Source organism: Cuculus canorus, chromosome 1, assembly GCF_017976375.1.
Source record: "Cuculus canorus isolate bCucCan1 chromosome 1, bCucCan1.pri, whole genome shotgun sequence".
In the NCBI taxonomy this organism is placed as follows: Eukaryota; Metazoa; Chordata; class Aves; order Cuculiformes; family Cuculidae; genus Cuculus; species Cuculus canorus.
Window position 1 is genome coordinate 80,667,115 of NC_071401.1, and position 13,836 is coordinate 80,680,950.

General features: G+C 38.8%; 1 protein-coding gene across 5 annotated transcripts in view; it reads right to left on the minus strand.

Moving 5' to 3' along the window:
- Window positions 1-13,836, minus strand: part of SCML2 (Scm polycomb group protein like 2) — a 74,331-nt gene that overhangs the window by 10,272 nt on the left and 50,223 nt on the right. For all 5 annotated transcript variants that reach the window (XM_054056307.1, XM_054056306.1, XM_054056305.1 and 2 more), the window contains 4 exons: window positions 11,965-12,215; window positions 7,400-7,535; window positions 5,597-5,800; window positions 1,058-1,240 (listed from right to left, as the gene is read on the minus strand). In XM_054056307.1, the coding sequence (XP_053912282.1) occupies window positions 1,058-1,240; window positions 5,597-5,800; window positions 7,400-7,535; window positions 11,965-12,215 (774 nt within the window). The remainder of the gene's footprint in view (window positions 1-1,057; window positions 1,241-5,596; window positions 5,801-7,399; window positions 7,536-11,964; window positions 12,216-13,836) is intronic.

Here is a 13,836-nt window from a genome sequence, read left to right on the forward strand (position 1 = left end):
CACCTATTATTCCAGCATAAAACCACTCATGGGGAAAATCCAAGGGACAAAAGCAATGACATACATCAGCTGTTCACCAGGTTACAGTTCAGTTTGTGGTGTCACACAGACTCACTCACTTTGACACAGACTTTGAAAGCTGAAGTACAACTTACTTTATACTGTCATCACCGAAATTACCCTGACCCTGGCTACTTGTCTGAAAATAGTTTAAACTAATGATTTTCATATGACAGACAGAATTATAAACATAACTTCTCCACTGGAAAGGGAGGGGGGGAAATTCTCAAGCAGCACCTGCAAGACAGACTCAGCTATTAGACAGCTGTAAGGAAACTTCACACCCAATGTGAATCTTCTGAAATTGCCCCGATGTCAAGGTTTTCTCAGCTGCAGCTCTTGGTAACCCTCGGGCTGGCATGGGTAGCACTAGGCCCAGCAAACAACCCAATGGGTCTTTTGCGCAAGTCACTTCATATCCCACTTACTCGACGCTCCCAGTGCATCAGACAGAAATTCGCCTCATACAAAATATCATAAGCAGCGACCTGCAAGCCCCTTCTTTTCTACTAGACGATTGGATTGTATGGAGTAGAATGTAAAAATTTTGGAGCAACCACGCAGTAAAGTGAATAAAGAAGGAAGGAAAGACCTTTTACTGCTGTGGAAAGGGCTAGACTGGAATCCCATTCAGGGCAAGCCCCCTCATGTAAGGCAGTATCTTTTTGCAAGTTTATTTTATGATCTGAACATAAATTTAACAAATGAAATGTGAAGTTTTGAGCTTGTCCTTTTAGTAGTATCACAGTGATACAATACATATGTTTCCTGGCTTGGCTACCAGAAGGACTTTGCTGAACAAAATGATTTCTGCACATGTGGTATGAGCTGTCCCATCCTGTCAAAGCACTACCATACCAGAACCAATTCACTAAGAACTGGAGCATATTCATTTCAATCAAATCACGTCATAGAAAGACAGATTAAAAGGTTACATTTCATAAAGTTGCCACACTTCTCAAAAATATGCTTGAGGACAACTGTTATTTAACAGTACCTGGTTTGTTCCTATCATATTCCATAGGACTATGTGCACATCCCATGTAAGGGCTGAAAGGCTGGCTACTAAAGAGATTATCACACTGCAGGCTGTGGCAGAGTTTCTCCAAGAAGCGCAGGACAAACGATGCACTGTTTACAGAAGGAAGATTGATGGCGTGTTTCTCCCCATCAAAGGAAGCTGTGAATAAGAAGATGTTGTCAAACACTCCCTCAAGCATCATGAAGTAGAGTAAAACACCATCATTAACTTAGAGGAGAAGATATTCAGATTTTATTTGAACCACACAAGACATGAGAGAAGTAAACAATCATTCTGGCAGTTTAACAAATTTATATCCAAAGGACTGGTTTTACCTTCCATTGGATCCATGCCAGTTTAAATTTGCTCTATGGGAGCTGACTTCAATAAATAATCTTGGAATCACACCAGCATAACAAAACTCGAAATATTCCTGGATCACCAAAGCCTTACATGTAATTTCTGTTGTTTCCTTATAGAACAGCAACCTGTCCTCCATGTATTTGCAGGAGACAATACAGGAAAGGCCCTTTGTTGTACGTGCTAACAACAACAAGAAAAAGTAAAAATAAAAGGAAAGGAAGCAAACAAGTTTAAAATATTTTTCTTAGTTTCTAACTCAACTGAACATACTGCAGTAATGTGCTGGCATCCCTCACCATCGAAATTCTGACTACAGAAACTGTTTTGCCATTTGCTATTTTACCACTAGAGGAATCTATCCTGCTGTCAACACTACAGCAGTCAAGCTCCCATTTATTTCAACGGGAGCGAGGTGACAGAGATACCACAACAGCCACAAATGGATCTGGCGTCTTTTAAACTGAGTGATTACAAAGAGCCATGGACATATGCCTATGTCTTTTACTTGTTGACCTCCTACCTTGCCCTCCCAAAAACGGTGTTGCAGCTGATGATATTTTCCTTTTTTGTGAAAATCAGGAAGATTTTGAAAAGACTCAATTCTACCAATACAGGAATAATTACTGTAATATTAGCTGAAACTTCCGATTTGAAAGACATGGTGACAAAGCAGGAAAAAACTGGTAATTTAATCTTACAGCTAGGAAGAAGCAGCATAAACATCAGGTTTAGGCATCAATTTGCCTTCTTGGTTTTCAGCCTGTCATGCAGCTTTCTGTTGTTAACAGAAGTTTCCAAACAATACTAGAGCTTCAAAGCATCACACTTTGTTGGTAGCAGATGCTTTAAAAAAAAACACCCAACAAAACAAAACAACCCCCCAAACCCAGAAATTACAAGAAAGCCTTCATTGACAGATCTGAATTAGGGAACATTCCATATCATGTTACAAAAGAGACAGATTATATACATAAAACTGAAGAGAACACATACTGTAGGCTTCCTTAGGAAATCAGAAGTGTCGATTACTTATGCTGTTGATGCACAGAAGCTTCTGATTAGATTTAATGCAAGTTAACTAGCTAGCATCAACAACGTGCTGCTCTCTCATCTGTTTTCATGACAGACTGACCCAATGTAAGTGCTCAAAGTTTAAGAGTCAGTGCTATAGGGATAAGTCCCAGACCCATGTGTTTCCATGGCCCATTCATTTTTCCCAGGCTCCAACATTCAAATGAAATGCTAATGATTCACAGCCTCAGATGTGGCTCAGACACAAGTTCCTCCACCTCCTGTCTGGGGAAGAGGTCTCCAAAGGCAAATTTGTGCTTGGGAACTCAAGCAGTTCTGGAGAGCAAATGGGCTGTGAGACCTAGTACAGACTGATCTCCTGAAAAATTTATATCAAGGTATTGGACAGCTACTTCAAAAATTTAAAATGTTTTATAATAGCCTTACAGATCTACTTATATGACCTTGGGGAAATTACTTACTCTCCATGCCTTAATTTCTCATTCTGAAAAGAACAATATTATCTTAAGAGTTGTCAGGAGGGTAAAGCAAGAAACAGCTGAAGCAATGTGACTGCCCCAGCAAGACACACCATGGTAAAAGTCCACAAATAAATATTCAGTGCAAACAGAGTGCCCTTGTGCTCTGAACACTTGAAGGAAACCATATAAACTCCAAACAAGGGTGTGGGATTCAGATCCCTAGGCTCAACTGTCTGCTCTGCCTGGGGACAACAGAATTCTCTTCCCAGTTGAATGTTACAGATGAAAAATAAAAAGGAGTACTTCTGAAATTCAATAACCTGAATTTTTAATGACAAATTAACAGGGACTGGAGCTTGCGTACACAATCCCAGCACCTGGGATGAAGAGTCATTCTCATTTCTTCACCTTCCATTGTGTGAGTATATTTTAAACACCAGGTTTAAGTTAGGAGAAAGACTGAGTTCTCTAAACTATCAGATAAATGTGTTTGTCTGATAGAGAAGAAACTCACCCAAGAGTCCAATTTTAATTCTCTGCTTGAGAAGATTTATCTGAGCCTTGGTCTATTTCATCCTACCAAATGCCACAGTCTCTACACTACAAGGGAAAAAAACGGTCTGACACTGACACCACCACCACCATTAGTGGGCTTACTAATTAAGTCTTTAATTTCCTTTCAGTTATATTTGCCTGAATTGAAACCTTATGCATCAAACAGTTTGTGCTTTTGTTTGAAAAAGAAAAGATGGAAAAATCCTAAATTCAATTCCATTCAGAACAATTATTTTCTTTGGCAGCTAAACCAAAAGAACCCACTAATTGTTCACATGTATTATAGCAAGATAATTTTATCCACGTCCTCATCAGCACACAGTTTCCTCCTACGGCAGGTATAACACTCATCATGAAAGTTTATCAGCCCACAAAAGATTCAGATTTCTTTGCTTATTCTCAGCGGCAACACACGATATTTTTTTTTTCTTGACAGTCTAAAAAAAAAAGCAAAACAGGAAACCACACTCCAAAACTACTTTCAAACAAAAGCTACAAGAAAACTTTAGCACAATTTCAATCTGTAATTCCTCGTTTTATTCTCCTATAGCTTTCCTCTTCTTTACTGTTCACATGCACAGCTGGTTGTAATGTGCTAAACATTAGTCGTACTTTGTGCATCTCAAAATACATTAGACACAAATTTTTGACAAAATGACATTGCATGTTTGCTCAACCGCTTCTCAGCGACATGTTTGACAAGCTGAAGAGAAGGTAAGAGCTCAAGAACACCAGAAACCCACTGGGATCTTGTGGCCCTCTATCATCTGTGCCAGGACTCTGCTTCAGGAGCAATCCACATTGTCAGGTTCCTCTGAATCCAGGCCTTGGGGTGAAGCCAGGTGTAGAACAGTAATTCCTTTTTATACAGAATTTTTGAACACAAACAAGCCAGAACTACATAGAGATTTTTAAATTTCTCTCTCCTCTGTGAGATGATTATTTTCAATTCCTCAGTCACGGCCCAGATATGCCACTGACTTACGATTTAGTCCTTCGTGATAAACAATCACAAACAGAATACTAGCAATGCACATCATCATGCATTTTGTTCAAGCAAAACTGACTTGTCTAAATTAAGTACAGCAAGGCATTAATAATTAATAAACTTTCATTATCTTGCAAAAATAAAGCACCATGGGTCCCAAAATCACACATATACAGTGCCATTAAACCTTTAGTACACAGCAGAGAAGTAGCACCCGTTTTGTGAACAAACCCAAGGGGACACATAAGCAAGGTGTACTGTTTATACGTCCTGCCATACGCAGGTCGGGATGCTGCTTTCTAAATATTGTTAGACAACAACATCTTTATGAGGATTTAATTGAACCTGCATTCCACTAATCATCTTTTACACCTGGTATTTATGTATGGAGATTAAAGTAATATAAAGTTTTTTTTATTGCCAGTGATGGAATTGATGAGTTAACTGCTATACGGAATATTTCCTAGCCTAGAAAGAAAAAAAACATGTTAAGCAGCACCTATTCAGTTTGAGACATAGAGATAATTTATCTGTAGACCTGCCATTAATACCTAGCAGAAATAAACCTATTCCATAATAGGGGACATAGGTGACCTAAGATACTGCTACAAATCTGGAACAGAGGAAGGGAAAAAGTAGCAAGTTTAACACGTGGAATCACTTGCCTGAAAGCTAAACAGATTAGTTTGAAACTTTTCAATCACTTGGTTAAGTCACTAAGAGCACTAACACTACATATGGATAAGATATGAAAATTAATTTAATTAAAAAAGCTGGTATTTCATTTGTACTGAGTTTACTTTACAAATGTTTGGCTACAGCTGCTAATGAGGTGCACGAGCTCTACTTAGTATAAGAATCTAACTGTACTGCACAGATGTAATTGAACATCGATATTGCTAAATTTTAATTTAAAGAACTGTTCAAATCCTCCTGGACCCAGAGTGAGATAAATCACACACTACTAAGATTCTTTTAGTAAAGTCAGCTGTTTCTGATTGTGTCTACATAGTTACAAAAGTGATATAAACTCATTGCAGCTACTTCGGTTCTTCTGCCCTACCTCAAGTTCACAATCAAGTGAAGAAACGGAAGAAGCAAAGCATCTTCACATACCAGTTATCATTTCACCTCCATGATGGCCAGATTTCAGAAATCCAAAGACTGTTTTGGATTGGTAGGCACAATCCACACAGGCCTGTACAGCCTGCTGAAGTACCACATTGACAGGACCTGGTCCAAAGTGATCTGGAAGCTGCTGAACCTTCTTCTTATCCAGGTGAGGCCCAGAATTTCCATGCTTGTTGACATAAACACACACTGAAAAGAACAAGACATATTTACTGCCAAGAAACTAAGACACCTTTCCTATTTAGAACTGCAAACTGTCTGTGTAGTTTTAATCTTCAAGAAAAGATGTACTGGAAAACTGTAGGAGGCTGCACATGCATACATACTTTCTGAGCATGCAAAAAGTGCTCTGTCTTCTATCAAGGTTCTCCTGGCTGAGTCTTAAACCCACTTCTTCCTGGTCTGTACCTTCAGAAGCCCTGAACCACTCACGTCTGACTTCTGCACTGCAATTTCACTTTTTCTGCTAAATAAAATAATAAACCTACTTCTCTAGAAACACTATAAGGTGGTTCAAAGCTTAGCACAAAACAATTAAATAGGACTTTGGAAATTAATTTTTACACAGACTGTGCAAAGCTGCCTTTCAAAAGGAATGGCAAGGCAGAAAAGCATGTGAAAAAGCTGTAAATGAAGATTATTTTCTTTCTTTTTGGTCTTGACTGTCACATGATCAGGAATGCACCTAAGACATTATTACTGCTTAATGAAAAGATGTGCCTCTGTGGTGATTAGGCAGACAATTTAAGCATTCTGTTATAAAAAAAGACTGACGTTTTCTGAACTGTAGTATAATTTGGGCTTAGTTAAAAACCTGGGGTTTTAAAAATGAAATGTTTGTCTCTAAGTGTTTTAATGATATTATGTTTTCATGCATATCTACTCACTCTCTGATGTCTGCAATTGGAGGAAAACTATTAGTACAAATAAAGACACACATCAGCAAAACCAGTTTTCATGGCATCTTCTGTCCGGGCACAACAACTACATCCTGAAAGGTTTCTTTTCTTAGGAAACACACAGATGTATTCCCCTCATCCATGACTGAAGCTGGGAGTGAGAAGAACCTAACAACTTCTATTGTAAAAACAGTTTCTAAATGTAAAAAAGCACCCCAAACAAAACTATAAAAATCTATGGAGTCTTTAGAAAGTTCTGAGATTTCACTTGACAACATACAAATTATTTCACTACAGGGTTACAAGTTCCTCAATGAGTTACTTCATTAACTGGCTTATGTCTCTTTTGTCCACCCTTTTCAAGATACATTTCATTATATTTCAAAACCAAGCAAACATAAGGGGGAGGATGAATGTATTTCCTCTGATTGGCTTTACTTGGATTAAACAGTCTGAGTTGTTTCTTTTAATGTAAGACTATACAGAGATAAAATCTCCATTTTGTTATATTACAGTTCAGTCTGCACGATATCAGTACATCATATGAGTTTCTAGCTACATCTATTCCCATTTCATACATTAAGGAGTGGGACAGACATGAAAGAACCGTGCAGATTCCTTCTTCAGACAAGAACAAACTGCTAGGTCTAGCACATCTATCAAAAGCCTCTGTGCTCCAATACATCTTGCTGTAATGCAGGCATCAGAATTCTAGTTCTGCAAAGTAACACTGGCACCTACAAATATCTTTAAAAAAATAAGGTAGCTACATAATGATTTACAGTAATAAGACTGCACAACATTTTCCATAAAATGACACTACTAGCTTGCTTGAAATGGAAGCCATTTCACACTAAAAATGTCATTACTTTTTAAATTTGTCTTTTACCTGTGGACATAACTGCTGCAGTTGCACCAGACAAACTAACTCCATCTTTAAGTATCTGTGTAGTGCCACTGTCTCCCTCAGGAGAAGAATGAGGAGAAGGTGATGCAGGAGTCAGTTGTTCCGGCAAGACTTTTTTCTGTTTAGAGAAATAAAACAGAGTAAAAATGTTTAATGTTTTTTAAGGAGTCTGCAAATCTTTCTGCTATCAGTTATGATCTTAATGAATGCATGTGGTTCCTTACTGCAAAAGTACTATACATGGCAGAGAAGATAAAGTCCAGGAAAGGAAGACCAGGAACTGTCAGTTTGCATTTACATTTACTTAAATAAGGCAGTGAAACACAAACGACTTAAAAAGGAACTCATTTCTAACTAAAATGTGGGAGAAGAACTACCTTTATATACTAATCCATGACCCTTCCAAATCTTAGGAAGCACAGAAGAGGTGCTTCGCACTATTTTTCCCATTCATACCCTTTTAATCACCTGGGTTTATCACAACTCAAGTCAGTTAGCTGGGCTGTGTACATATTCCCACATAGAACCTGAGTCATATTTAGGTGTCATTTTTACAGTGTGCCTAAATGTTGCTTTATTTTTTCATTTTATTGCTTTTTTTTTCAAAGGGGCTGAGATTCTCGATCCAGTCATGTAGGTTCCCCAAACCTTTTTGTTTCCCAAACCAAACTTATTTGCAGCTTTTCATATGACAGACAACCAGAGTCTGTAGCACAAAGATTTAGGAATTGGTCAGGTGCATTGCCTTCCACCCGAAGAAAGGAGAATTTTGTTGTTCTGTGGTTTGGACTGAGGTTAAGAAGATAGACGTTCACAAGGCAGGCATTTCTAATGTGCTTTTATATACTAAGAAAATATGTAGAAATTTAAAAAAATTGATTGGAGGAAAGTTCAACACCTCTTCCTTCCTTTGCCATTTATTCTTGCATTAGAACAGATTATGTCCTCATTCTCTAACCTACCAAAAAAATTAGGAATATAAAAGATTACCCAATGTTTTGATAGTGCTGAAGTTAGCAGAGATCTGGCCACTCACATGTTAAAGATCTACTGCTAAATTCATCTACTGTGAACTGAAAATTCAGACAAGTTGCTAATGGAAGCTAAGCCTGCTTGCATTTAGCAGTATTCATCTTTGCACTTTCAGAAGCAGCATATTTTCCAAATAACATACTAAAAATTATGTAGAAAGCAATTAAAATACACACATTCCTAACAGTAGCAGTGCTTAACTTCTTCACAACACCTATAAAGAACAATTTAACTCTCTTCTGAAATACAGAGCACGTTAAAAGAAATTTGTGTCCCTTACAATTCAGAGAATACAGATTTGAATGGATAAACTACTTGACTATATGGCACTAGGTGGAATCATCATGAACATAAGGAATAGACTGCCAAGGCTTGGCATTGCACGGTGAATGAGACGAGCTGGCTCAGGTCAGACACTGAACAAAGTAGTGATGCATTACTTGTCAGAACTGCCTACGTTTCTTAACACTAGCTGAGAGAATGCTCTCTCTCTATGTTCAATATGGACAAAAGCAATGCACTTGGGAAGCTAGAGCCTTTGATCTTAAGTCTGACATTCCTGAAGGCATCTCTGGAGCAGGGACTCTTTGGGGGTCCAGTTACCTGTCAGCACACTGCAAAATACGGGTGGTCAAGTTGAGGGGAAAGAAGATAAAATGGAAGAAACACAGGCGTGGAAATCTATAAACACTAAACCGTAAGACAGAGGAGCTGTCTTACTACACAAGCATGCTAAGGCTAGCTGGCCATTTCCTACCTCCTCCCTCAGAGGAGGAAAGAGCATGTGTTTTGGAAATACAGCACATTATGCTTGCTCAGTTGAGGTTCTCATTTTGCAACCCCAAATGACAAGCAGAAAATTGCAGTCCCAAAGCCATGTTGTTTCCTGAGGTAGCCCATGTTCTCAGCAGGGCCTAGCGCATTTGCTTGGTCAGAGTGTCACCAGCTGGCCCTTGCCAGCTGGGATAGCATGCCAGCTTCGTTTTCCTTTAGAGTGCTCCGCTCACAGTCTGGCATCACATGGCCAACTTCACAGGCTTTACCCTGACACATAAGTGGGGTCGAATTTGGGGCTGTGATCCACACTTAGACCAAGGCACTTCCTCAAGAAATTCTGGAAGAAATTATTTACATTGTTATGCAAAGTGTACTTCTAAAAATAATGAAAGAGATGTAAAAATGTCTTCATTGTGACAGAGTAAAACCATACAGGGCAAACTAGGGAAGACAAATGGAAAACAGAACCCAACACGTATCTCATACTCACAGAGAAGCTTAGAAAACTTTCAAATAAAAGAGACAAATGACACAGAAGCTAAACATTCCTAGCTGTATAACAGAAGTTAATACCTGCACAATGAATAAGCATTGCCCTTTTAAGTTTGTTATGCTGCAAAGAAAGTCAAACAACTCTACAGTCTATAAGGCATAGACCAATCTCCCTAAATACACAGATTTTGAACTACTACATAGCCAGCTTTCTCTCACAGAATCACAGAATCACAAGGTTGGAAAGGACCCATTGGATCATCGAGTCCAACCATTCCTAACACTCCCTAAACCATGTCCCTGAGCACTTCATCCACCCGTTGCCAGGTCTCACAAGAAATCAGGAGTGTGTCGAAGGGGTACCTGCCTCAAGATTCACTGCCTCAAGACAGGGAGTGTCAGCAGGAATCCACCATTCCCGTCACAAATCCCCCAAAGCACCTCACAAAGACTAGGTGCTAACTGCAGTGCTCTGAGCAGACATTTTCAGACACCCAGCATTTAGAGCCCAGAAGCCTCCTTTAAGGGTGAGATGCCTTCAACTCTTCTTTCTAAGGATATACGAAGCCTCTCAAATTCTTTTTTATGAGACAGAACAGAATTCTTACAGAAAGCCCACACCCTGCCATACCTGAGTACATCCTTAAGATATTAAAGTCCTATGTTCAGTGTTCTCGTTTTAAAGCCCCCTTAGACTTATGGAGAACACCTCATCCACCAGTTAAGTGTGGATGGGGGCACCTTTTTCCTCTTTAATCTCTGTCTCTGTGCACTTCCATACACCAAGCAAGTGATAACACTGAAGACCTCTTGCATCAGTAGCCTATTGATTTGGATGCCTGACTAGAAGGGGTAGGAAGCAGAGGAGACATTGTTCGGCTTTCTATTTCCAATCCCCAGAATAATTTCTTATCTTGTGATCATTGTTTCAACAAAATGCCTGTTTCCAATTTTGTGCCACAGCCTGCTCCGTATGCTCTAACAATGTTACTTCACTAGCACTTCACATTGATCTGCACTATCACTGAAGGGAGAAGTCCCACCTGTGCCATTACTCCCCCCCTTCCCACACACCATTAGCAACAGATCCCACAGTGATCCAGATTGGAGGAGAAAAAAACTAAAATTCCACCTTCTGAAACTTGGTGGGGGGTAGGTTGGTAGGGGTTGGGGGTGGGTGGATGATGGCACACGACACAACCAAAACAATGCTCCCCACTCCCAGTTGCTGCTAACGCAAAAGAGGGAGGACTACAGGGACAGACACAAATTTTCTGGGAAAAGAGATTGCAGGACTGTTACTCCTCTTTGACAGCCTGCAGTGGGTTAGCAAGCCTCCGAAAACAGAATGTACTTCCACAACAATTCAAGACTCATCTAAATCTGCCCTGCTGCAATCCTATCGTTCCTTGCAACAGCATTTGTGCTTTTTTGTGTTGGAGCAGACAATGAAGAGAGTAAGAAGGAGGGATGCTGGGCTAGCTGTCTACAAGTTTAGTTCCCTAACTAGCTCACTCTGAGATCACAGTGTTGGTGTCATGTGAGAATGAGAAGGAAGGGGAAGATGCTGATCTGTACCTGGTTAAACAGCTCCAGAGGAGCTGCAGCCTGAGGCAGCTGTCAACAGTCCAAGTCTGATCAACTTGGCAGGGAGAAAGGCAGGAAGGCACCACATCTTTCAGATCAGGGCAAAATTAGGCCCATACCTGGGGAAATGTATTGCCTGGAAAGAAGCTTCCTGCTCCATACTAATACCTCCAGGACTATGGGTTATCTAAGAGATTCATTTGGCAAATCCAGCTGTATGATTAAGATGCCTAAATTCTGCAACAAAACTCTCATTGTCCCAGACACTCTTCCTAAACACAAAATGAAAAAATAAAAAAAAAATAAAAAAAATTAAGCAAACCATATATATAGTTCAGTAACAAAACAACCTAGACTAAAAATCCTAAAGGTTTCCCTGGCTCTTGTAATTTTACTGGAAATGGCTATTCCAGAATAGTATTTTTCAACACCAATAAGCCACTCAAATAAATTAGAAATCTCATTCTGGAATAAAAAAATCCACACATGTTTACACTGAAATATTCCAGAACAGCTATTCTAGACTTTATCTTGTAATCAATTATTGAAAACAGTAAAGCCCTGAAGGCTGAAGAGAAGACAGAAAATTAAATAATAATAATAAAAAAGCCCACTACAAAATTCTGCAATATAAAGTAAAGTAGTAGATAAGGACTAACCTTTTTTCCAGGTTTTAAACTTTTTTTCCTTGTTTTAAGATTTTCAGTATGAGAGGTGCTTTTTGTCAGGGGAATATTTTTAGGAGACCTGCCCTTCTTGGGAACTGCAGACTGTCCAGGGGGTTTGCCCCGACCTGGTTTCCTGCCCCGGTGCGCTGGTACTGGAGCAGGTTTCTGTGGAGACTGCATTGAACGCCGGGTCACTTTGGAAGGGGAAGATTGGATTTTTGCACTGCTCTTTGTAATGGAAACTGAGAAAAAAACAAAAACAAAAGGGAAGGGGGGGAAAAACCTCAAAATGAATGATGGAAAACAACTTTTCCAAAGGCTTAAAAAAATAGTAAAAATGTAGTGCACAATACACATCGCAAAATAAATATACTTGGATATTTTGAACTTTTGTGGTTGGCATGATACTATTTAACTTCAAAGACCACGAGAGAATTCTATACTCATTATTTTAGAGGGACTTCCCTATAAGAAAAACATTCAAATAAAAATAAAAAAATAATTAACCCACTCACCTTATCAATGCTTCCCACAATTTTCATTATAATAAGATATCTATAAAGTGACATTCATCAAGAAGGTCTTCAAAATACTTCACAGATTATACAGTCTATAATGCATCTGTTCTCCTCCAAGAGCAGTGTCCACAATTACAAGATATACCAACTACTTCTAGGAAGCTACAAATCAATTTTGAGCAATGAAGAAAATCATCCCACTGAAGAAGAGAAACCGATGACAGACAAAGTATCATTAATGAGCATTTGTCTGAGACGCCAATTTGGACAGGTAAATTCATAAAACTATACGCAGATTTTTTTCTACCTGGAGCCATCCAGACTTAATATTTTATTTAGAAGAAGGGCTTCCCAAAAATCAAACACAAAGTATAATTTTTATACATTCTTAATATGGACATGGTTCTCTTTTGAATCTCCCATCCTAATATAAAATTGATCTAATATCTATATGATGTGACTGTATTACAAACTGGTGTGAAGCTGCAAGATGTAATATGATTTCATTGAACAGAACTTCATAGTTAGCAATCTTTCCCATCCAACTCACTCTTCTTTGAAGTAATAACGATGACTTTAACAATTCCTTCTGCAATGAACTGATTAAAACATCAGAAAGAATGCCAAGCAGAACCTACAGCTAAGGGCATATCCTCAGTGAAAAGATGTACTGCACTGTGCTACAGCAGCACCTCTAGCCAGCAAAAGCAATAACTAAGTCCAAAAGTCCAACAAATATTATGTTTTGTTGGCCTGACTGCTGGTAAGGAGACAGATGGAAAAGCTGCAGAACAGGTAAGTAGAAGATGAAAATGGGAGAGTTTGTGACATAGAAACACCCTCCTAGTGAGAGGTGTGGGAAAAGAATACAATAGTTTTGAAACAATGTGAAATCTTTACACTAAAATTTGATGGCTTTCTAGTACCACATTACCTCTACCACAGCCTTTCTCATCTCGATGATGAAACTCCTGTGATTCACCCTAACCTTAAATACTCTGAATTTACTGTGACACAACTTAGAAATATTTTAAATTAGGGTTCAAGAGGGGTTTGACCGTGTCAGTCACCAGTGCCTGATACAAAGTGCTACTGCAGACTGAAAGTGGAGTGTAGGGGTCTGCTTACAGTTAATTTCTTGGATTCCCGTTAATTTCGTTTCCTAAAATATTAATATGTTGAGGTTTTCTTGTAAGAAAATAAAACACAAAATAAAACTCAAAGATACATATGAAATGAGATCTTGAGAAAAGAACATACTTAAAGATTGAGTAACAGTTTTAGCGTTGAGCTCTATGAGCGATATTCACCTTAACAGTCCAGCTCGCTGCTTTGCAACTGATAC